The sequence below is a fragment of the Amblyraja radiata genome, chromosome 3 (genome assembly GCF_010909765.2).
Source record: "Amblyraja radiata isolate CabotCenter1 chromosome 3, sAmbRad1.1.pri, whole genome shotgun sequence".
NCBI lineage: Eukaryota > Metazoa > Chordata > Chondrichthyes > Rajiformes > Rajidae > Amblyraja > Amblyraja radiata.
The window spans coordinates 43,544,011-43,569,637 of record NC_045958.1 but is presented as its reverse complement, the minus strand read 5'-3'; the positions used below and the strand labels follow the sequence as shown (position 1 = coordinate 43,569,637).

General features: G+C 43.3%; 1 protein-coding gene across 1 annotated transcript in view; it reads right to left on the bottom strand.

The window, feature by feature from the left end:
* lrrc2 (leucine rich repeat containing 2) overlaps positions 1 to 25,627 on the bottom strand; it is a 55,302-nt gene that overhangs the window by 23,608 nt on the left and 6,067 nt on the right. The window contains exons 2-4 of the mRNA XM_033017715.1: positions 9,638 to 9,793; positions 7,960 to 8,182; positions 6,534 to 6,690 (exon numbers count right to left, since the gene is read on the bottom strand). Of these exons, the coding sequence (XP_032873606.1) occupies positions 6,534 to 6,690; positions 7,960 to 8,182; positions 9,638 to 9,762 (505 nt within the window). The 5' untranslated portion in view covers positions 9,763 to 9,793. The remainder of the gene's footprint in view (positions 1 to 6,533; positions 6,691 to 7,959; positions 8,183 to 9,637; positions 9,794 to 25,627) is intronic.

The following is a 25,627-nucleotide window of genomic DNA, read 5'->3' as shown; positions in this document are numbered from 1 at the left end:
TGAACATGTGGGAAATGATAGAAGGAAGATGTCAGAGAAGCTCATCACTGCAAATGTCGATGGAGACCAGACAATTTGATAAGTTGAAAAAAGCCCACTATTAAAAAGTTGACAAAGCTAAATTTAAAAGCATGTGTAGGAAGGAACTGCAGATGCTGGTTTAAACCGAAGATAGAATGCTGGAGTAACTCAGCGGGACAGGCAGCATCTCTGGAGAAAAGGAATAGGTGACTTTTCGGGTCTTCAGAAGGTGGCTCGACCCAAAATGTCACCCATTCCTTTTCTCCAGAGATGCTGCCTTTCCCGCTGAGTTACTCCAACATTTTGTGCCTATCTTTAAAAGCTCATGGAATTTCAATTCATTCATTAAAAACAAAAGTATACATTAAAATTAAAAAAAAATAACCAAAAGAGTTTACCTTTTAAATGATGGTCAGTGGCCCCATTCATGAGACATCAGTTATGCTGGCTGTAAAGCTGAGGCAACAGATACAAAGTGTATCAGACCCTCACCACTCGTGGTGTGTGCAGAGTCAGGTCAAGTAATAAGATCTGCAGATGCTCTGTGTGTTCCTAACTTCTGTGCTACAGAATAGAATGGAAGAATAGAATAGAATGCCTTTTATTGTCATTCAAACAGCTTGGTTTGAACGAAATTGCATTTTCTACAGTCTTACATTACAAAAAAACCCAAGACCCACATTTAACACAGTTTACATAAACATCCATCACAGTGAGTCTCCAAAACCTCCTCACTGTGATCGAAGGCAAAGTCTTATCTCTTCCCTTTGTTCTTCTCCCGTGATCCAGCAGTCCAATTGCAGCGTTGAGGTGAACTTGGGCTCCAGAAGTTAAAGCCCTCGTCGGGCGATGGTAATTCCTGTGGCCGTTTAAGCCATGCCGGGCGATGTTAGGCCCCGCTCCGAGTCCTTTAAATCCCGCGATTCCAGCGGGAGAAGATGCCGTTGCAGGAGCTCCGAAAAGTGGTCTCCCACCAGGGACCTGCGAGCTCCCAATGTTCCTGTCTACCGGGCCTGCGGCTGGAGCTTCCGAAGCTGGCCGGGTCGCAGCCGCACGCCACCACAGCTCCTCCCACTCCGAAGACGGCCAGCTCCGCGATGTCAGGTCCGCAGGTTCCGCGACTGGAGCCCTCAGGTTGGTCCCAGCATGAGGCTGCCGCCGGCTCCACGATGTTAGGCCCAACGACATCGGAGACCCGACAGGGAAAAAATCGGGTCCCTGTACAGGGAATAGATTAACGGTTTCCCCCACCCCCACCCCCCACATGTACACAGCTAAAGAAAAATAATAAAAACTAGAGTCAAGACATACATTTAACGAGACAAAAATTAAAAAAAAGACAGACGGACTGTAGTTGAGCCGCTGCCGATAGGCGTCGCCACACCACACTGTGTGCATGTCTGGAGTCTAGAACATGCTGCTGTATGCACTGCCGTTAACCACGGATTTCTCTACAGACCTGCCAGCTAACTGTCAGTGCAGTCCCAAACAATATTTGCGCTATTGTTCTTTGAGGGACAAATGTTGTCCAGTACTCTGGAAGAATTGTACACTTGAAACGGTTGTTTATATTTTTTATAAACAATCAAATACTTTGTTTCAACCATGTGTTGAAAGATTTTTTTACAAAATAAATGATATCTATGGAAAAATTATTCTGTGGAAAAAGTCACTAGAGTGGAAGAGTCCTCTGTGCCTTGCAGCTTTAATCAAGGAAGTGTTGATGAGGTCACATTTGATGCGTGCATCAAGGAAGAGTGGAAAATATTAGGCTGGCTTTGATCTTACTAAAATTGCAACGGATACATCGATAATTAAATAATTATAACTGATTGACACATTGGACAACTGTTTAAAAAGCTGCCAAATATTTGAATTGTGTGACGTTTTACACAATTCCAAGAATTTTGAAAGCCAGTTCAAAAATAATCCACGATGAATAAAGTATTTGTATTTAGGCAACATGGAGATATGAATAAAGATAAAATGCTGGTGGAAATCAGAATGTCTCTGCAGAGGGAACGGACAGATGACATTTCAGATCAGGATCCTTATTGAAATAAATGCTTTCATGTGCTTTTAAATGCAACTTAATTTTTAGTTTTAAATGTTTTAAATGTTTTAGACCCTAGACTTGAGATACAGCTTCATATCATCCGATGGAGTCAGTGCCGACCAGCGGTCACCCCATATACCAGCACTATCCTACATACTAGGAAAAATGTACAATTTTGACAGAAGCCAATTAACCTACAAAGGTGTACATCTTTGGAGGGTTTTTTTCCAACTTTTATGGAATTCTCTGGTCATCATCGACATTTGTAGTGATGAGGCCCAATCTTTCATCTGACATCTTTCTTCCTGCCATTTCCCACATGGTTGCCATTTGCTGCTCAATGTGCCCCATGTAAGAACATTAACAGCGATACCAGCAGTGATTCGGCATCAGTGTGACTGCAAGCATGGGCCGAAACATCATCTGTCCAATACCTTCACAGATGCTGCCTGATCTGCTGAGTTCCTCCAGCACTTTGTATTTTTCTCCAGATTCCAGCATCTGGAGTTTCTTGAAAATAGACACAAAATGCTGGAGTAACTCAGCAGGAGAGGCAGTATCTCTGGAGAGAAGGAATGGGTGACGTTTCAGGTCGAGACTCCATGACTCTTGTGACTCCATGAACAAAGATAAAGATACAGGACTGAAAAAAATACTCCTCGACAAGTGCAGAATTAATGAGCAAGTCATAGCAATTTAAATGAATATGCCATGCTTTTATTATAGCAATATGAAATAATGAGATTCTACACAGTAATTAAATGAAGAGGGAAATGAATTATTAATGAAAAGAATGACTAATTTGTTGATTTATCAAACCATAAATTTTTCAAATATGGTTGAAATTATAGATTTAGCCGAAGGGAAATAAATTATTGATTCTGCTATTAGCTCCAAAACAAAAACTAAATGGAACACAGTAAAATCATATTTCATGTTGCATAATATGAAACATTTCTTCCCAGTCAATATCTGTGCCCCATAATTTAACCAGCGCAAGTAATCGTGAATCTCTGACAACAGCAAACTTGCTTTTAATTTTTAAATTATTTATCTAAATTATCTTCGAGTGATTTCAAGTGTGATCTAAAACAATTAGCTGGATGATGAATATCCAACAATTTCCATCCACAAATCACTGCTTGTGACGTTAGTGTTTATTGTTTAACACATTTATGGTATTCCTGGGCATTAACACATTTAAAATAAACAAACATAGCTGGTAGAATACCAGATGGAGGAAATGTACCCAAATGGATTACATGTCCCTATGCTAATCTCACAAATTGTATTTTCAAGGCTATTATTATTCAAAATGGAAATGAAATAATTTAATTAGAGCAGCATGTTCCGATCCCTCTCATGCCTTAGCTACTAAGAACTGCATATGAAACAGGATCAGACCAAATGTAAATTGACCCTGGGAGAATGTCAGTGAAGTGCTGCAATTAGCTTCAGCATGCAAAGAATAAAGAGGAAGCTTTGCTTCTTTTTGTTATTCACTGACCCTTGCTAAAAGGAAATATATATTTAGATCTTTACACTTCATCAGAATTTACTTAGGCTCCATGTCATCATCTGGGATTGTCCCATTGATGTTCATGATCTAGAATAATGCATGAAAACAAATATGATTCCAGTACCATCTTCCAGCAATGGACTCTGCAGGCCACATGAGGGGCACCCTGGAATACTGAAAGCCTGCCTGACTCAAGGTGCTACATATTGGGGTTGCTACCCAAGACTGACATGGCTTCAATTTCTCATTATGTGGTACGCCATTTTGGAACCACTGGAAGACAAATGTAATCTAGGTCTTCTTCCAGTAGCGAGCTGCTCATTGCACAACTGACTAGCACACCTGGAAAGGTGGGAGATCATGGAGGAAGTTATTTTGTGAACAATTGCACATACAGGGCCTATTGTCAACACAGAAAAGGCACTGGATGTCATGCATAATGGAATATCACCTCTTCAGGGCTTTGCGTTGAATTATTCTGCAGTATCTCTTCAATATGTGAAAAAGAGTACTGGAGAATTTCTAGCCATACAAAAGGTCTCGTTGATAGAATACTAGTTTACTGGAAAATTCTTAAAATCTTGCCCGAGGAATCTTTCATCTAAATTTGAATACTTTTCTTTTGCATGTATGCCAAATGCCATACTTCAACGAGTTCCAAGTACTATTTTCCCCAATCAATTTAGCCAATTAACAACCAGGACAAGCTAATTGCACCTCAGATTAGTATAAGAAAAGGAATAATAGACACCGTCTCCTCATTCTTAGATTCACACAGCAGTCACATGTGCATTTGTTTGTAAAATGATAAGGAGAACTGCAGGGGATGCAAGTGTTGTTTCATTGTCGTTAGTGAATGTTTAAATTATTTTGTTTTTGAATGGTGGTCGGTGTTTGTAATGTGAATGCAGTGTGTACAGGGGAATACATTGACCTGCATTATAAGTGTGTATTTTATTGGGAAACATTGGTTAGCCCATCCAAAATAACAGGGGAGCACTGTGTCATTGTGATGTGATGCTATTACCAAAAAAAAAATCCAAGTGGTGGGGAAGATGCTGGAGTCAATTATAAAAGATGAAATAGCAGCACATTTGGATAGCAGTAACAGGATCGGTCCGAGTCAGCATGGATTTACGAAGGGGAAATCATGCTTTACTAATCTTCTGGAATTTTTTGAGGATGTAACTAGGAAAATGGACAAGGGAGAGCCAGTGGATGTAGTGTACTTGAACTTTCAGAAAGGCTTTTATAAGGTCCCACATTGGAGATTAGTGGGCAAAATTAGAGCACACGTTATTGGGGGTAGGGTACTGACATGGATAGAAAATTGGTTGGCAGACAGGAAACAAAGTGTAGGGATTAACGGGATCCCTTTCAGAATGGCAGGCAGTGACTAGTGGGGTACCGCAAGGCTCAGTGCTGGGACTGCAGCTATTTACAATATACATTAATGATTTAGATGAAGGGATCAAAAGTAACATTAGTAAATTTGCAGATGACACAAAACTGGGTGGCAGTGTGAACTGTGAGGAGGATGCTATGAGGATGCAAGGTGATTTTGTCAGGTTGTGTGAGTGGGCAGATTTATTGCAGATGCATTTTAATGTGGATAAATGTGAGGTTATCCACTGGTGGCAAGAACAGAAAGGCAGATTACTATCTGAATGGTGTCAAGTTAGGAAAAGGGGAAGTACAACGAGATCTGGGTGTCCTTGTACATCAGTCACTGAAAGTAAGCATGCAGGTGCAGCAGGCAGTGAATAAAGCTAATGACATGTTGGCCTTCATAACAAGAGGAATTGAGTAAATGGAGAAAAGGGGTCCTTCTGCAGTTGTACAAGGCCCTGGTGAGACCACACCTGGAGTATTGTGTGCAGTTTGGCTCCAAATTTGAGGAAGACATTCTTGCTATTGAGGGAGTGCAGCGTAGGTTCACGAGGTTAATTCCTGGGATGGCGGGACTGTCAAATGTTGAAAGAATGGTTGATGGAGTTTAATACAGAGAAATATGAAGTATTGCGTTTTGGGTAGTTTTACCAAGCCAGGGCCAACACAGTGACCCGAAACATCACCCATTCCTTTTCTCCAGAGATGCTGCCTGCCCCACTGAGTTACTCCAGCTTTTTGTGTCTACCAACACAGTGAATGGCAGGGCTCTGGAAAGTGTTGTAGAGCAGATGTATCTAGGAATGCAGATACCTAGTTCCTTGAAAGTGGCATTACATGTAGATAGAGTGGTCAAGGCGGCTTTTGGCACATTGGCCTTCATCAGTCAGTGTATTGAGTAAAGAAGTTAGGGGGTTATGTTATAGTTGTGCAATACATTGGTGAGGCCACATTTGGAGTATTGTGTTCCGTTTCGGTCACCTTGTTATGGGAAAGATTTTGTTAAGCTGGAAAGGGTGCAGAGAAAATTTCTGAGGATGTTTCCAAGACTTGAAGGCCCGAGCTATAGGGAGAGGAGGAGGCTGGACTTTATTCCTTGGAACATAGGAGGATGAGGGATGATCTTATGAAGCTGTGTAAGATCATGAGCAGAATTGATAGGGAAAATGTACAGTCTTTTACCCAGAGTAGGAGGGGAATCAGGAACCAGAGGACATAGGTTTAAGGTGAGTGGGAAAAGATTTAATAGAAACCCAAGGGTTAACTTAAATTTAAAAAAACCCCACAAGGGTGGTAGGTATATAGAACAAGGTTTGAACTATAAGGAATTAAATGAATAGAAGGATAACTGGATTTGCATTTCATTCTGTAAGCGAGCAAAAGCTAATGATTTGTTATACATTCAAGTATTTCACTGATAAAATTATTAATTTGTGTTCAAATTGCAACCGTATATATTTTAAAGTGACAGGCACTCAGAATATGAATGTACCTGGATTAATAACAAATTCAAGCTCAGTTTCTCAGCAAAACATTATGAATCTGTACCTATTTCAACTGGAAGTTCCCTGATCCAATTCCTGGATAAATCCATCACAATCAGATCCTGGAACATGACAATGAATGATGGAATGATTTCAATGCTTGTTTTCTTAATATGCCACTCTCTGAGATATGTCTTCTCCTTTAATGATTCAGGAAGTTCCTGTCAAAAAAGAAAGATGCAATCATGTCATAAAGTACATTTCCTGTAGTCTCTCTAGCAATGACTTGGGCACAAATCATTGGTTCATCTCCTGGAAGTGGTTAGTGTGGTAACTGAATGGAACAGAAAGCCCATAGAATACAAATAAGTAACTTTGCTCAGAATTGTTGCACACAAATATCCGATTTTTTTAAAACGGAGTCAAGAGGCTGCAGGTGTTGGAATCTTGAGCAAGAAAAAAAGTTCTTGAGGAACACAGCAGGTCAGGCAGCACCCGTGGAGGGAAATGGACGGACGATATTTTGTGTCAGGACACTTCATCAGTCTGAAGAAGTGTCTCAATCCTAAACATTATCTGTCAAATTTCCTCTGCAGGCGCTACCTGATCTGCTGTGTTCTCCAGTACTTGGTTTTCAGCTTTTGCTTTTAATCATTATGTAATGGTTGCATTTGAAAAATATCAAAAATATTCCACAATACTTTTTCAGCTCTATGAATGTGGAAATTTACCCCAAATCCAACAACAAATATCCACATCTATTTAAATCTTCACAACGGTTTCCCTGGATGTATAGTACCTAATGTTGCTGAGTCTCCTCTCCCATTCACTACCCTTATTAATATGTTCTCTGTATCAGGGCTAATGTACACGAGGATTATATTCTTTCAAATTATTTCAAATGATCTGACTTTGCAAAATCAGGCGAGAGTGCAAGTATAGTTCCTCGTTGACTTGTTCATTTTGATGCTAGAGCCAAATATCTGGTCATTACTTTTCCCATCCAATTATGGTTACATGCAAATCATCTGACACAGACAAAATGTAGCATCAACAATATTAAGAAACTACATCTCTTCTACTCTGAACCAACTGTGTAAGAATTGTAGACACAAAAAGCTGGAGTAACTCAGGGGGACAGGCAGCATCTCTGGAGAGAAGGAATGGGTGATGTTTCGGGTCGAGACCCTTCTTTAGACTGCAGAATTTTATTTGACAGGTCAGTTACCATGACACAATGTTCTTTTTTCCTAAATAGGTTGTCTGTGTGCGAGTTTGCATATACATTTAAATGTTCAATGTAATTTTATGGTGGCTAATACAGAATCAAGTACATACTAAACACTGGATTCAGTTTACCCCGATCGCTGGAGTCTTTAATCCCGATTCATTTGATTTTCCTATTTTCCTATTCCTATTGCTATATTGGCAGCTGGATAAGTAAATGTAATCTATCATCCAATAGGAAGTAATCTTGGGTAAACACAAACCTTCCAATCCATTCCTTGCAGTTCAAAAATAAATCTTTTGTCCTTGGTTATAGTATTCTTCTTCAATTCCAGAAAATCTAGGAGATGAGTGTCCTTTCCAGTGCTGCTTACATGGTTCATTCGAACGTGCACTTCACCATTCATTACACCTTGATTCTGCTCAATGTAATTCTTAATGGCTCTTCTTCTACGTTCAAGCTTCTGTGTCCACTCCTCATTGATCCTTATATAAAAGATGATCAAATAAGGCAGAGACTTTTTGTAATGTTTTCATGAACCAGCGCAAGTTTAAAATCATAACAGCAAGATGTTGTGGGGGGCGTGAGGCAAGTGATAGGTGTATCCAGGCCAGGAGGGGCTGCTGGGCAGGGGGAGCCAGGGGGAGCCAGGGATGGGAAGGGGGAATAGAGATAGCGACAGAGGAGGTCATAGGTGGGAGACAACAGAGAGTAGATTTGAAATCTGATAAGACAGGAAGGTGATGAAGCCAGATAAGGGTGGGATGGTGGGCAGTTGGGAATAGTGGGGAGAGAGAAGGCAAGATGAATGAGTGGGTTAACTGTGTGTGATAAGCAGATGAAGCCAGGAGAGGGACTGGAAGGGAACTGAGTAACAGGGGGTGGAGTTGGAAAGAAAATGTTTGCAAGAAGATCTGGGCAGATCAGAAGGCGAGAGAAAGCCTCACGGCGGATGCAGATTACCTGAAGTTGGAGAATTCAATGTTCATGTTGTGAGTCGTAGATGTTTGCTGTGTGGAGGGGAGTTGAAATGGTTTTTGCAACCGGAGGCTCAAGATGGTCATTGCAAACCAAGCACAGGTGCTTGGCAAATTAGTTGCCTCGTCTGCACTTGGTCTTGCCAACTTGGCATTGGTCACCTCAAAAGTACTGTATGTGATAGACACGATTGGAGGAGGTTAATGTGAATCACTCCTGACATGGAAAGGCTGTTTATATCCCTAGATGGTGGTGGAGGAGGACTTGTAGGAACAGGTGTCACACCTACTCCAGTTGCAGGGGAAAGTGAATGGGGATGGGAGTGTTTTTTTCTTTTGTTTTTTGTTTTTTTCAATCAAAAATATTTATTCAAATATTAAAATAGTATTTACAATACAATAAAACAAAACACCACAATAATACAAGACGAACAACTATGCTAAGCAACTGCTAAACAACTATATTGCAATCCTTGTCCAGGATACATTCAACCCCACTCGGTGCCCAGCGGTCGCGGAACTCCCTCAGGGTGCCCGTAGACAGGCGTATTCCCTTTCTATCCGCACCCGGGCACGGACGTATCCCCGGAAAAGGGGGCAGGCAGCCGGCTCGGGTAGAGCCCTCCACCATCTGGCGCCTTGACTCGCGGATGGCCAGCTTGGCCAGGCCCAGGAGCAACCTAACCAGGACATCTTCAGCCCTACCCTCTCCCCTACGCACAGGGTGTGGGATGGGAGGGATGGGTGGGGAGGGATCAACAACCCAGAGAGTCATGGAGAGTGTGAAACACAGAAGGGAGTGGGGAGGGGAAGAGGTTTAAATAAATATGTTTTGTTGGTGACACCGATCATGAGCATGTCGCTACTGAATTTATTTAACAAAACCAGTTGAACATTGCTTAAGCAGCTGTGAATAGAATTCTGCACAGTTTGCTTTGAAGTGAACAACAAAAGATAACTTACTTCACTAATGCACTTTTCTCCTGTCTATCCTTCTCTTTTCTTTGCCGCTCTTTGTATTTTATTATTCTTCCTTCCCACAAGGTTCTTACAGAAGACAGGTCATAAACAACTATTATAGGAGCCATTGTTGAAGTCTTCCAATTGTTGCTGAACAATCTGCAGTTATAGGAAAAAATAGTATTAGCAATTTTAATAACAAAGGTAAGCAGGGGCAAGGCTCTTCCAACTAATAGTACTAAACACATTTAGGACACAATGATGAGAATTGTGCTAAACATACCCTCAAAAGCAGTTACTTTAACTTCTACAAGTCATCAAGAATTAAACATTTTCCCCTCCCCTTGATTTTTCTACTCCATGTCGTTCTATTCCGAAGGACGGTTTGCCATTTGAAATTACGTTCCTTGCAGTGTCTAACTGAAGTGCCATGACTCCGCAGCACATGGTGGGACATGTTTGGCTTCACTTCAGAGCCAGTTCAAGCCATGGCTCTGATTCATACTGCAAGTTTAGTTCAGTGTGAATCAGAAATCATTCCAACAATGTTACACTTGTAAAGTAAATACATTCTAAGCCAATCAATTTCTCGACCCTTCAAATCAGGGTATCACAAGGACAAATTGTGTTCTGCCAAACGGTGCAATGGGTTACTTTGGGATCTAAGATTTTTTTTACTACGGCATATACGAAGGGTTAGTTATCACAAACATTATAAATTACAATAGCAATCAAGTAGGATATTGGAAATGGCCATTTGGTATTTTGATTTCCATTTTAAAAAATGTTTTTGTATTCAGAAGTAATAAACACTGAAATAAAAATATAAAATGCTGGAAATCAGGTCGCATCTGTGGAAAAAGAAATAGAGTTAATGTTTCAGGTTGAATAATAGCTGTATCAGTTGCTTCCAGACACGCTCTTCTTGTACCATTCCAGGGTACACAACTATATCTCATCATTCAGATCAGTACAGTTATGCTCATTAAGTCTCATCTTAGCTCTCCATGTTAGAAGATTGTGATTTCCAGCTTCAGTCCATGCTGTGTACAGTTTCTGGTGGTCGCACCATATTCAAAAATATGGATAGGATGCAGAAGAGATTGATTAGTTTGTTGATTGGGATAATGTTTTTCCAGAGAGACTGGAGAGGCTGCAGTGGTTTTCTTGGGAGCAAGGGAGTCTAAGGGTGGGCGGTCTAATGGAAGTATACAAAATGATGGGGGACATAGATAGGATAGTTGATAGAGAATCTTGAGGGCATATCATTAAGATAAGGGGAATGCTTTACCCACAAAAAGAGGTTGGAATCTGGAACACAATCCACAACTGATTCCAAAGTCCACAATCAGTTCCTTGGTTTTGCTGGTGTTGAAGGCCAGGTTATTGCGCTGGCACCATATGGACAGTTGCTCGATCTCCCTTCTATATTCTGACTCATCCCCATCAGTGATACGCCCCACAATAGTGGTGTCGTCAGCGAACTTGATGATGGAGTTCGCACTGTGGTTGGCTACGCAGTCATGGGTATAGAGTGAGTACAGCAGGGGGCTGAGCACGCAGCCTTGAGGTGCTCCCGTGCTGATTTTTATCGAGGCTGACACATTTCCACCAATACGAACAGACTGTGGTCTGTGGATGAGGAAGTCGAGGATCCAGTTGCAGAGGGATGCGCAGAGACCCAGTTCTGCGAGTTTGGTAACCAGTTTGGAGGGGATGATTGTGTTGAATGCCGAGCTGTAATCGATGAATAACAGCCTGACATATGAGTTTTTGTTGTCCAAGTGGTCCAGTGCGGAGTGGACGGCCAGCGAGATCGCATCCACCGTTGATCTGTTGTGGCGGTAAGCGAACTGCAGTGGGTCCAGGTTTTTGTCGAGGTAGGAGTTGATTTGCTCCATGATCAGCCTCTCAAAGCACTTCATCACCACCGGCGTTAGTGCCACTGGTCGATAGTCATTGAGGCACGTCACCTTACTCTTCTTGGGCACTGGTATAATTGATGCCCTTTTAAAGCAGGTGGGGACCTCAGACCTCAGACCTCAGAAGTGAGAGGTTGAAAATGTCCGTAAAAACCCCCGCCAGTTGGTCCGCACAGGTTTTTAGAACACGACCGGGTATACCATCAGGACCAGGTGCTTTTCGCAACACAATATTGTGTTGCGGGTGCCCGTTTCTCCGGGCCGTGGGGGAGGGGGGGCTGCGGTGTCTGCGGCGCGGAGTCGGAGCCTCGCTGTGTGGGAGGGAGAGGGGGAGGGAAAGAGAGAGAGGGGATGATGTGAGGATGGGGGCCAGGGTATGAGACAGGGGGGGAGAAGAGGAGGTGAGGGGAGAGTGGGGGGGGGGAGAGAAGGGGAAGGGGTACTCTCTCTTTTTTTCTTGCTCTCTTTTTTCTTTCTGCGGGTGGTTTTTCTTTTGTTAGAGGGAAATGGGGATTATCTTTATGAGATTGCAAAATTAAGGTAGGTTTTAGAGCACTTCATTTTCCTTCCCCCTACTTGAATATATCAAACCATGGACCTGTTTTCTTTTCCTGGAAACAATACTGAAAAATAATTTTATTCCATAGTTTGCGCCTCATTTGCATCATATTTTAATGTCACACACTAACACAGTCGAACAGTAATAGGCAATCAAATCAACACACAAAACATTTTCTAAAAAAAGGTTTTATTTACTGCAAAAACTTACAGTATTTTATTTGCAGTGTTTGCATGCTCCTTTATAACATTTTATATAACATTTTACAGTAGAACATGATTATTAAAACAAGGACAGCTTCAATTCTTGATTTAAAAAAATGTATACAACAATAACCCCAATCATCCCATTCCAACCACTCATTACTTGACTCAACCAAACTTATTTCTGAAATATTGGTCATAAATTTGGTGCAGAAATGCTCCAAAATAAGGCTCAGAATGCACAAGAGAGCATCTAAAACCCCATAGCTTCCAGGGCCCTTAAGCAGGCCATGGACCCCGGCCGCAAGGGTCTTTGAGCTTCCCGCTTGTAATATGCACTGCGTGCGCTTATTTCACATCAAATTTTTGTAATCCTGCCATGCCACCCCCCTTTTTGAAAAGCTTCGTACGGGCCTGGTGTATAATATTTTTGTCATAGGCCTTTCTTACATATGCTGTCACAACGCACTGTAGTCTCTAAACAACACTTCAGTAATTTTCCTTGCCCTCCATTTCAGAATAATAGTGTTTTAAGCTGATAACTCGACACTAGCACTGGCAATATATAAAAAGCGCAGCTTTCCAGCCCTTATCTCATGGCCACGCTCGGCTGCACATCTGGTGGACTCTTCCATCTTCCTCTTGTCGCGGGGGTGGGGGAATGGGTGGGGCCTCACAAGTGGAATAGCCTAGGGCCTCTCTTCATCTAAATCCGGCCCTGCGTTTCACCTAAATAGCAGAATTACGATGACCTGGCCCTACCTGCTCCATAGCCAAACTATCCTTCTCATGACAGTATCAAAAATGGAATTTATACTCTTGCTCACTACTTCAGTAGGGTTTACGGACATTACAGTGCAGTTACTCAGGCGAGATGTTGAACTGTTCTGGAGAGAGTAGATGTTGTGGTGTCGGTCATGACGCCAGGTTGACAATGACTGCACTGAGATTCTTAGTACGGTGAACTCATGTAGCATACTTTGTTTCTGACAATAGTTGACGAGGAGGTCCGGCTCCGCACAGTGGCATAGTCCTTTGTCATCACTGAGGAGGCACTGGCTATTCTGGATTTTTCTCAGCAGCTCACTCTAGCCTCAAGAGGAACTGCTGGAGGAGTCAGGCTTCTTCTAAGCCTGCAAAAAGAGGCACAGTTAATAACAACTAATGACAGGCATAGAAGAGTGGATGTGGAAAGGATGTTTCCACTGGTGGGAGAGTCTAGGACCAGAGATCGTAGCCTCAGAATTAAAGGACACTCTTTTAGAAAGGAGGTGAGGAGGAACTTCTTTAATCAGAGGGTAGTTGATCTGTGGAACTCATTGTCACAGAGAGTTGTGGAGGCTAAGTCAGTGGATATTTTTAAGGCAGCGATAGACAAATTCTTGATTAGAATGGGTGTCAAGGGGTGAAGGCAGGAAAATGGGATTAGGAGGCAGAAATTAGCCATGATTGAATGGCGGCGTAGATTCCATTGGCCGAATGGCCTAATTCTACTCCTGTTACTGTGTTTGAGTCCCTTTCTCCCCCAGCTGGGGCTTCTGGGTTTGTGAGGAGTACGGCTGATGAGGTGTAGGTGAGTTGATCCAATAACCATTAATTGGATCCAGCTGTGGCTCATTTGACTGTGTCCTCAGCTTGGTCTAGAGTGCCGGTGTTTTCCAGCAGCCAAGCGATGTTAGTGGTGATGATCATAGGCTTCTTCCGTCTTGTCTGCTGGCAATGAGGAATGGAGCGGTCCTTAGGGAGAACGGGATTTGGAACAGACCCAACGGGAGGGCATGAAAGCGGGAAAGCCCATCCACATTCTCATCCCATGTGATCTCTGTCTCTGTGATCTCTCTGTCTCTGGGATCTCTCCCTCTCACCGTCTCACCTCTCAGGGAGGTTTGTTAGAGTGGTCCATGTACTCATGGAACTGCTGTGCTGCAACCACAAGGGGGAGGCCAAGGCGGTGTGGTATATCTGCCTTGGCGGTGTTGTAGTCATCTGCGACCGAACGGGGCAGCAAAAAGATAAGCCTGCTGGGCCTCCCCACGAAGATACGGAGCCAAGATGTGCATCCACTTGTGACACTGCTACTGTTCTTTCCAGCAGTCAATTCAAATGTGTGTAAAAATATTTCCACAACATCCTGCTCTGTAAACTTAGTGAGAAGCCCATGGGTTGTAGGTTCTGGCCAAATTGGAGATGCCAGGACACTAAAATTGAGTAAAGGCTTCTGGGCTGCTAGGCCATTTGGTCAATTTAAATGTGCCTTCTGCAGAAATAGGACAAAAAATGGGACAAGCTGCAGAACGGTGCCAGCTTAAGATACATAAGAAGAGAATGGAACATCTGCAGATTTTTAAAATTAGGTGCAAATTGCATGAAACTGATTGGATGAATGCAAACCAGACATACACATTGTAAATATTGTTGCAAAGCTTTACTTTGCTAGAAGGTAGACAAAAATGCTGGAGAAACTCGGCGGGTGAGGCAGCATCTATGACGACTTCTTCAGACTTTACTAGATGTTGATTGGGTTAAGTGTTGAGCCTTGTCTGGGTTTCTTGAATATCCAGGCACATATTGCATAATTCATCTCTGTTAACTTGCATCTGGAAACTTTGCCAGATACATTGCTTTAGTTACTGTATTATTGGGTTAGGGAAATGTCTATGATGTACTGTGTTCATCGATATCTGTTATTGGACTGTATAGAGACCACCCCCATGTGGTTCGGCCCCTCAAGGTTCGGGGACCTATAAAAGGCTAAAATCAATAATAGGAATAACCTACATAGAGACAATTGTTAGACGATATGGAAACAGTGAAGAAGGGAACGAGCTTATTGAAATATGGAGAATGTTCTTCACTGAAAGAAAAGTAAATAAATAAATCGTTCTGCTTTCTACTTTAAGAAGGGCAGCGTTCAAGTTTAGAATGGAAAAAGAGAGAACTGGCCCTTCTCTGGACATTCCGGAACAGGGGAAGGAAGATATTGGAAGCCAGCAGCAGGAGCAGGAGAGAACATCAGCTTTTAAAAGAGAAATGATCGACATGGTTCTTAAAGGGGAGGTGGCGACTAAAATCAAACTTATTAAATTTAGTAAGCGTGGACCTCGAGGGGAGAGAAGCCCAATATATGCAAGGGTGGGCAGACTTTTTCGGAGTAGAGTCACAGCATTCCTCACAGCACTCTCATGTTCTTAGTTTGGAGATACCATGCGCAGCTTGCGAACAGGGTGCTCGGGAGGAGTCAGTGGTATCTTCGACTCCCCCACTAAATTCAAACCAAAGTAGGAAAATCAGGAAAGGACTCTCTAGCTCCGATGATTGCTTCACCAGCAGAGGATAGTGTGGGGAATCAAATAGCCCGAAGGAAGGTTCCGCAGAAGTGGGTACCAAAATTAATTGGGAAATCAAGTGGGAAAGTGAGAGAATCCTTCCTAGAGTGCAGAACGAGCAGCTTTTCAGGAGGCTATGAAGTGGCTGATCCTGACATCGATAACATTATAAGATCAGAGCAAATTCCCGACGATATAGGTATAGAGCGGATTCCCCATAGGCAATTCCCTAGTAGGAAGCTGCATACTCCGCCTTTAGAATTAGATCTCGCAGTAGGTGTAAATGATCCCCAGGCCACAGACGTCCACATTTCAATGCAACCTGGTTGAACGGCAGCTAAATCCTTCCAGAGACCCGTACTAAGAATCCAGAAACGGGAAGTAACTTCGACGGAAGATAAGGAGGAGGAGGAATTTAAAGCGTGTATAGACATGCCATTCCAAGAGCCGACTGTCCCTCGGTTTGGTTGGAGAGGGTATAGATCTGATCAATGTTATAACCCTCAGGACACTGGAGTCGAGCCTGTCCGACAAGGGAGCGAGTGGGAGAGAGGGGTCAAAGAAAGGATTTCCAGGATTATGAAGAAATTAAAGATCCTAGAGGATATAGAAATATCCGAGATCCCAGGAATTATAGGAGGTCCTACTAGGAAGAGACTACTGGCAGGGGCGGAAAACCCTGGGGGGCCAGAGAGGACACGTCCCCCCCCATGTTTTGAGAGGTGGGGGACATCGCCCCCAAGTTTTTGTAATCTGGATTTTAAAACCCGGTGAAATCTCTGCTTTCCGCGAGACAGTGGGGGTGGGACTGATGATCGAGGGCGCCGATTGGACGAGAGAGACTTCGGTCAGCAGGCAATGGGGACGAAACATAATGATTCAGCGCGATGATTGGAGGAGGGAGAAGTGGGGGGCGGGTGGGCCTGAGGATTGAATTGGAGGAAGGAGACGTGGCACAGACCTGCGCTTCATCCGCAGCCAGGATCGATCCCGGCCGGCTCTCCGGCACTGTGGCGCATCCTCCCGAGTAACCCCCCCCCCCCCCCACGGGTGGCCAGAGAGGTCGGCAGCAAAGATCCTCCGCTATAGGATCTTTGGTCAGGAGTCAGACAGAGAAACAGCGCTAAACCCAGCTCAACTCTGCCTGTCCCGCCAGGTGAGCCTACAGCCCTTCCTGGACTTGCGGGAAATATGGCCAGCGCGGAGAAGCAGCGCTGGTATCCCGTCAGTCCAGACAGGGCTGTAGTTAACCTGGTGAGACAGGCAGAGTTGAGCTGCATTTAGCGCTGGATTGAGCCTCCGAAGCCTCGCGCATGTGTGTGTGTGTGTGTGAGTGTGCGCATGCGCGCGTGGCCGCCAGAAAATTGTGTCCCCCGTCCCCTCCATGTTTTGATAGCGAGTTCCGCTCTTGACTACTGGGACCCGTGAGAACAGAGAGAGAGCTGGCCCGAATGTCAGGAACCAAGAAGTCACACACCGTTTACTCAAACCAACCCATTCTCTCAGTCCTGACTTACCAACCCATCCAGGAATTGTGGACATGGAGACATGACCCCTACTCTGGAACCCCCTCAAGTAATTTACCAGAATAAATGAATTGGATGTATTATCATAGTAAAAACTGAAGATCATATAAAATAAAATTCTAAACAATCTTATAACTGCCCAAGAAAACCCCTTAGAGCAAAGAACATTGTAAATCAAGGAGCTTCTCACAACTGTACACAATCAGGTCATTGGAGTAAGGAGTGCCCAGCGAGAAGACAGAATATAGCAGAACGGAAGAGAAATCAAGGGGCAATAAAGGAAGTAAGAAAAGGAACCCAGTAGCTGGTGTCAAAGAGAATAAGGACTAAATAAACTAAACAGGCACTAGGGAGAGAAGAGATGAATTGTGCAGGAGGTGCAGGAGTAGGGATAGGAGTCATTAAACCATTGTGAATATGATCAATAACTTGTTATTAAGTTTGTGCCTCCAGGACAGTATAATCTACAGCATACTACTATCTGGGGAGTGAGGTAAAGAGTGTGTGGACCCTGAGAATGGGCAGAAGACACAGCTCCGGTAAGGTAGCTCCCCAGAAACAAAGACCAACAACAAAGAAATGATACTGTCCTGTCCCTTTAAGACACATCTGGGAAGGCCAACAAATAGAGAAGACTGCTCCTCAGTGTCCCTACTTTCTTGAAACTAACATCAAGGAAGAAGAAGACGATACCTGCCCTAGTGCACAACGTTAACACCATCTAGCTTTTGACACCAGTGAAGGGAAGGAAAGGAAAATAACACCATCCAACCTTTCCTAAAAAAAACACAGACAACCTATGACAACTATTGGGGCAAGTTCTAATTTCAAGAATTGAATTGTATTTGAAAATAAGATACTCCTCAGTGGTTTGGGGCAAAACACCTACTTTGAGCCTAAATTATAGTTATTAGAAAAATATTGATAACATTTTGAATTCGGTCTATAAATTGTCTGGTGATGAATTGGAAGAACTTTAAAGTTTGAGATTTGGAACTGACTTGTGAGATTTGGCTTCGGAGTACTTAAAGTTTGATTATTAATTGGGTATTGTTATTGTCTCATCCCCAGACAGGCAGCCAAAGATTGGAAGGACTATTCAGAGAACATCAGGAAAGGATGGAACTTGGGAAGATCTGGTAACATGGAAGAATTATTCAGGGAACATGAGAGTTGGAATTGTAACTAGTAAAAAAGAGGAACTGTGAACCGCAAGACTTCCCTTTAAGAGACCGGAGTTAGCATACTAGAAAGAGTTACTTAGTGGTAAAAAGAAATTAGTTATGAGGAAGAACTCCTATGGACTGAGAGCTGAGCCAACATACTAAGGAAGACGTATTATTGAATTAGAAGGAGGAATAAGGAAATGGGTGTTGAGGTATCAGAGTCGATGTATTTGACCGGTGGATCTAAAATTGTTTATCCCTTGATAGTAAAGCGGCTTCTATTATCAAGGTGGAAAGAAATTGTCCCTAGATTCGGCTTTCTTAATTGGCTTTCTGATGAAATTGACCACATATGGAAATTGATTGATTAAATTTGAACAGCTAGGAATTCCACAGGAATTGGAATGGAATTGTGTTATCGACCACAAAGCTGTGGAATGAGAAGGGTGAGACAGACCCTGAAATTTAAAATATTAAATTGAAGGCTGAGACTGAATTTGGTTGAATTGAGACATTCTTCATGGTCTGCTTTAAATAAGAGTCACGCCTGCAGGGAAATTTGGATTGAACCCAGCTGAAATTTATATGAGAAATCATCATCAGATATACATTAATGAACATCGTGTGAATACGGAGAGGGCTGATTAGTGTTGATCCTTGGATAGTAAAGAGTAATAGGAATACAGTGATATAGCAGAATATAGTAGAGATAGTTATAGTGAAATGGAAAAGGGATAGCATTGACAGAACAAAATTACAGTGGGATGTGTGGGAAAGCATTAGTTCATGAATGGTAACTTGCTTTGTCCCAAGTTTTTCAAGAATTACATGTTATAGGTTCGACTATGGAAAGGGATGGAAGAATGGGAAACAACACAGATGGATGGAATTCGCGCCCATGAAAACTCGGGAGGTGAAGACTCATCAGACGGAAATTGTGAAGCTACGCCCACGAAAACTCGGGAAGCTTGAAAAGATTCTGGGAAGAAACATCATCATCTTGTTGTTGTTAATAGATGGAGAATGGAATAGCCACACATATGTATATCTGGTTATTTGATTATCTGATCATTTGGTTATCATAAATGATGGTTTATCATATATGATAAAAGGACGGAATGTTAATTCTGGCCAAATTGGAGATGCCAGGACACTAAAATCGAGTAAAGGCTTCTGGGCTGTTAACTTGCATCTAGAAACTTCGTCAGATACATTGTAGTATTTACTGTATTATTGGGTTAGGGAAATGTCTATCATGTACTGTGTTAATCGATATCTGGTTATTGGACTGTATAGAGATCACCCCCATGTGGTTCAGCCCCTCAAGGTTCAGGTGCCTCTAAAAGGCCACTCCCCCGAGGTCCTGTGTCGATCTTCTGGGAGAACACTTAGGACTGCGTGACCTTTTGGAGTGTCTCTGCTTGCATGAGGCTAGGAAGGCTTGACCAGACAGATACAAGGATCAAACCCGTGGTGGTTAGGTATAGTAGTGGGGAACTGTTATTGTGTTTTTCCAAAATAAAGTTTAGATGCGCAAGTGTCTCAGTATCTTATTGACCGAAACTAGACTGGGGGGAAGCGTAGAACGAGCTATTTACACACTGACACTTGCAGTAGGATAAACTCACATAATAGAGTTTATTTCTAAATAATGACACTAGTGACGAGAAGGACCAGGATTGCAAAGGAGCGTAGTCCTTCATCATCACTGAGGAGACATTGGCTATCTTGGATTTATCCCAGCAGCTTACTCTGAAAAGAGTCATAGTTAATGAGGTCTTCCTCTTTCTCCACCTTTCCTTCTGTCCTGCTTCATCCCATTCTCTTCCCTCTGGCTGGGGCACATGGGTTTGTAAGGAGTAGGACGTGCAGGTGAGTTGATCCAATCACCACTAATTGGATCCAGCTTTGGCTCATTTGACCGTGGCCTCAGCTCGGTCCAGACTGCCGGTGTTTTCCCACAGCCATGCCATGTTAGTGGTGATGATCGTAGGCTTCTGCTAGCCTGTCTGCCAGTGACTGGGATAAGATTGGCCCTAAGGGAGGACGTTACGTCACAATGTGAAAAATGCAAGTCGCTTTTTGGAAAGAAGCGAGGTCTTCCAATTATTAACCATATAACCATATAACCATATAACAATTACAGCACGGAAACAGGCCATCTCGGCCCTACAAGTCCGTGCCGAACAACTTTTTTCCCTTAGTCCCACCTGCCTGCACTCATACCATAACCCTCCATTCCCTTCTCATCCATATGCCTATCCAATTTATTTTTAAACGATACCAACGAACCTGCCTCCACCACTTCCACTGGAAGCTCATTCCACACCGCTACCACTCTCTGAGGAAAGAAGTTCCCCCTCATGTTACCCCTAAACTTCTGTCCCTTAATTCTGAAGTCATGTCCTCTTGTTTGAATCTTCCCTATTCTCAAAGGGAAAAGCTGATCCACATCAACTCTGTCTATCCCTCTCATCATTTTAAAGACCTCTATTAAGTCCCCCCTTAACCTTCTGTGCTCCAGAGAATAAAGACCTAACTTATTCAACCTTTCTCTGTAACTTAGTTGTTGAAACCCAGGCAACATTCTAGTAAATCTCCTCTGTACTCTCTCTATTTTGTTGACATCCTTCCTATAATTGGGCGACCAAAATTGTACACCATACTCCAGATTTGGTCTCACCAATGCCTTGTTCAATTTTAACATTACATCCCAGCTTCTATACTCAATGCTCTGATTTATAAAGGCTAGCATACCAAAAGCTTTCTTTACCACCCTATCTATATGAGATTCCACCTTCAAGGAACTATCCACGGTTATTCCCAGATCCCTCTGTTCAACTGTATTCTTCAATTCCCTACCATTTACCATGTACGTCTTATTTTGATTTGTCCTGCCAAGGTGTAGCACCTCACATTTATCAGCATTAAACTCCATCTGCCATCTTTCAGCCCATTCTTCCAAATGGCCTAAATCACTCTGTAGACTTTGGAAATCCTCTTCATTATCCACAACACCCCCTATCTTGGTATCATCTGCATACTTACTAATCCAATTTACCACACCTTCATCCAGATCATTGATGTACATGACAAACAACAAAGGACCCAACACCGATCCCTGAGGCACCCCACTAGTCACCTGCCTCCAACCCGACAAACAACCATCCACCATTACCCTCTGGCTTCTCCCATTCAGCCACTGTTGAATCCATCTTGCTACTCCTGCATTTATACCCAACAGTTGAACCTTCTTAACCAACCTTCCATGAGGAACCTTGTCAAAGGCCTTACTAAAGTCCATATAGACAACATCCACTGCTTTACCCTCGTCAATTTCCCTAGTAACCTCTTCAAAAAATTTAAGAAGATTAGTCAAACATGACCTTCCAGGCACAAATCCATGCTGACTGTTCCTAATCAGACCCTGTTTATCCAGATGCTTATATATATTATCTCTATGTATCTTTTCCATTAATTTGCCCACCACTGAAGTCAAACTAACAGGCCTATAATTGCTAGGTTTACTCTTAGAACCCTTTTTAAACAATGGAACAACATGCGCAGTACGCCAATCCTCGGGGACTATTCCCGTTTCTAATGACATTTGAAATATTTCTGTCATAGCCCCGGCTATTTCTACACTAACTTCCCTCAATGTCCTAGGGAAGATCCTGTCAGGACCTGGAGACTTATCAACTTTTATATTTTTCAAAAGTGTCAGTACTTCTTTTACTTTGAAACTCATAGTATCCATAGCTACTCTACTAGTTTCCCTTACGTCACATAATTCAATATCCTTCTCCTTGGTGAATACCGAAGAAAATAAATTGTTCAATATCTCCCCCATCTCTTTTGGCTCTGCAGATAGCTGTCCACTCTGTCTCTCCAATGGACCAATTTTTCCCTCGTTATCCTTTTGCTATTAATATAGCTGTAGAAACCCTTTGGATTTACTTTCACCTTACTTGCCAAAGCAACCTCATGTCTTCTTTTAGCTTTTCTAATTTCTTTCTTAAGATTCTTTTTACATTCCTTATACTCCTCAAGCACCTCATTTACTTCATGCTGCCTATAATTATTGTAGATCTCCCTCTTTTTCCGAACAAGATGTCCAATTTCCCTTGAAAACCAGGGCTCTTTCCAATTTTTACTGTTTCCTTTCAACCGAACAGGAACATAAAGATTCTGTACTCTTAAAATTTCCCCTTTAAATGTCCTCCATTTCTCTTCTACATCCTTCCCATAAAACAAAATGTCCCAGTTCACTCCTTTTAAATCATTTCGCATCTCATTAAAGTTAGCCTTTCTCCAATCAAAAATCTCAACCCTAGGTCCAGTTCTGACCCTCTCCATAATTATATTGAAACTAATGGTATTGTGATCACTGGACCCGAAGTGCTCGCCAACGCATACCTCCGCCACCTGTCCCGTCTCATTTCCTAACAGGAGGTCCAACACTGCCCCTCCTCTAGTAGGTACCTCTATGTATTGCTGCAAAAAACTATCCTGCACACATTTTACAAACTCCAAACCATCCAGCCCATTTACCGAATGTGTTTCCCAGTCTATGTGTGGAAAGTTGAAATCTCCCACAATCACTACTTTGTGCTTCCTACTAATATCTGCTATCTCCTTACATATTTGCTCTTCCAATTCTCGATCCCCATTTGGCGGTCTATAATACACCCCTATAAGAGTTGCTACCCCTTTCCCACTTCTCAGTTCCACCCAAATAGCCTCCCTAGATGAGCCCTCCAATCTATCCTGCCAAAGCACTGCTGTAATATCTTCCCTGACTAGTAATGCAACACCTCCACCTCTTGCCCCTCCAATTCTATCACACCTGAAGCAACGAAATCCTGGAATATTTAGTTTCCAATCACAGCCCTCCTGCAACCATGTTTCACTGATCGCCACAACATCATACTTCCAGGTGTCTATCCAGACTCTAAGCTCATCCACCTTTCTTACAATGCTCCTAGCATTAAAATATGCACATTTAAGAAACCCCCCGCCTCTTATTCTCTGTTTATTTCCTTTTTTTTCCTTCTCCTCTTGTGCCCGAGTGCTTCCCTTTTCTGCTTCCTGCCTCCCATTCTATCTACTAGCTTTCTCTATTTGAGTCCCTCGCCCCAACCATTCTAGTTTAAAGTCTCCCCAGTAGCCTTTGCAAATTTCCCCGCCAGGATATTGGTCCCCCTCGGGTTCAAGTGCAACCCATCCTTTCTGTACAGGTCCCACCTTCCCCAAAAGAAGTCCCAATGATCCAGAAACTTGAATCCCTGCCCTCTTCACCAGTCTTTCAGCCACGCATTTATCCTCCACCTCGCTCCATTCCTACTCTCACTGTCGCGTGGCACAGGCAGTAATCCTGAGATTGTTACCTTTTTGGTCCTTTTCCTTAACTCTCCTCCCAACTCCCTAAATCCTCCCTTCAGGACCTCTTCCCTTTTTTTACCTATGTCATTGGTACCTATATATACCACGACCTCAGGCTCCTCTCCCTCTGATTTCAGGATATCTTGGACGCGTTGAGACACGTCCGAGACCTTGGCACCAGGGAGGCAGACCACCATCATGGTCTCCCGACTGCGTCCACCGAATCGCCTATCCGACCCCCTAACAATAGAGTCCCCAATTACTATTGCCCTCTTCTTTTTGTCCCTACCTTCAGGAGCAACAGGGCCGGTCCCTGTGCTGGAGGCCCGTCCGCTCTCGCTACCCCCGGGCAGGCTGTCACCCCCATCTGTACTCAAACAGGAGTACTTATTTCCAAGGTGTACCGACATTGGAGTACTCACTCGTCCCTGCCTCTGCCCCTTGCCCATCCTTAGCGTGACCCACATGTCTCTCTCCCGTGGTTTTGGAGTGACCACCTCCCTATAACTCCCCTCTATGACCTCCTCACTCTCCCTGACCAGACAGAGGTCATCGAGCTGCTGCTCCAGGATCCTAATACGGTCCCTTAGGAGCCCCATCTCGCTGCACCTGGTGCAGATGTGGACGTCTGGAGGGCCACCCGACACCATGACCTCCCACATCTGACATCCCGAACAGTACACTGCTCTGACTGTCATTCTCCCGCCTTACCCTGGATCCGATACAAGTACAATACAATAGAAACTGCTGGGAGAAATCAGCAGGTATCTGACTCACAACAGCTGCTCCCTCTTGATCTTTAAACTGCACCTTTATTATATAAACAAAAAGCACTGTACCCTTAGCTCACTGTACCTTTACTAAAGCACTGTACCTTTAACCAGAAAGCAGAAATGCTAACCTGAGGTTGCACCCAATTAGCTGCTTCCTCTAGTCTGCTTCCACCAATCAGCGGCTTCCACCAGAACCCTCCCTATGGAGTGTGGAACGTTACAGATTTCTGTAAAAGCCCTGACCCTCCTCCACTCGCTCCAACGATCCCGGGCCTCTGTAAAAGCAAGCCCCGCGCTCGATTTATATACTCACAGCCCTGACCCTCCTCCACTTGCTCCAACGATCCCGGGCTTCTGTAAAAGCAAGCCCCGCGCTCGATTTATGTACTCACAGCCCTGACCCTCCTCCACTCGCTCCAACGATCCCGGGCCTCTGTAAAAGCAAGCCCCGCGCTCGATTTATATACTCACAGCCCTGACCCTCCTCCACTTGCTCCAACGATCCCGGGCCTCTGTAAAAGCAAGCCTTACCCTGGATCCGATACAAGTGCTCAAATGCTTCTTCCTCAACACACAGCATAAATATAAGATATTTTATATTCCAAACTGCTGCTGCCTTTGGCTGTGTAACAACTCTTCAAAGTGAATCATTTTCTGAGAGCCTTTTGACTTGCGTTAAGATAAAAAAAGTAAAATCTTTCCTGTTTCTTCTGTCAAATAAAAAATGGATTATACAGGTCAGGAAATAACTTCACAGTTAACTTTCCTTCCGTAACTCTATCCAAAGGTTAACATCCTTCTGTGAATGTCAAACTGTAGCTCTTCAGCTGGCAGTTCACATGCAGGCTTACCTCACAAACCTGGAATGGACAAATACAGCAGTGCCTCAGCCAAATATTCCCCTTCAGAATTCCATCATTGACCATCTCAGTGCAGAGTTCATGCAGTTGATGTGCTTGCAGGAAAAATCCATGTAGGATCCTAATAGGATCTGCCCTGAATTGGCTGAACTAAGTTGGATTGGCAGAGGGTACACTACAGTCAACTTCGGTGATGAAAATGGGAAACTGGGCAGAGTCCTCTGTCTGAGCTGCCAAATAACGAGACCTTGTGTGAACTGGGCTGAGGATGGGATC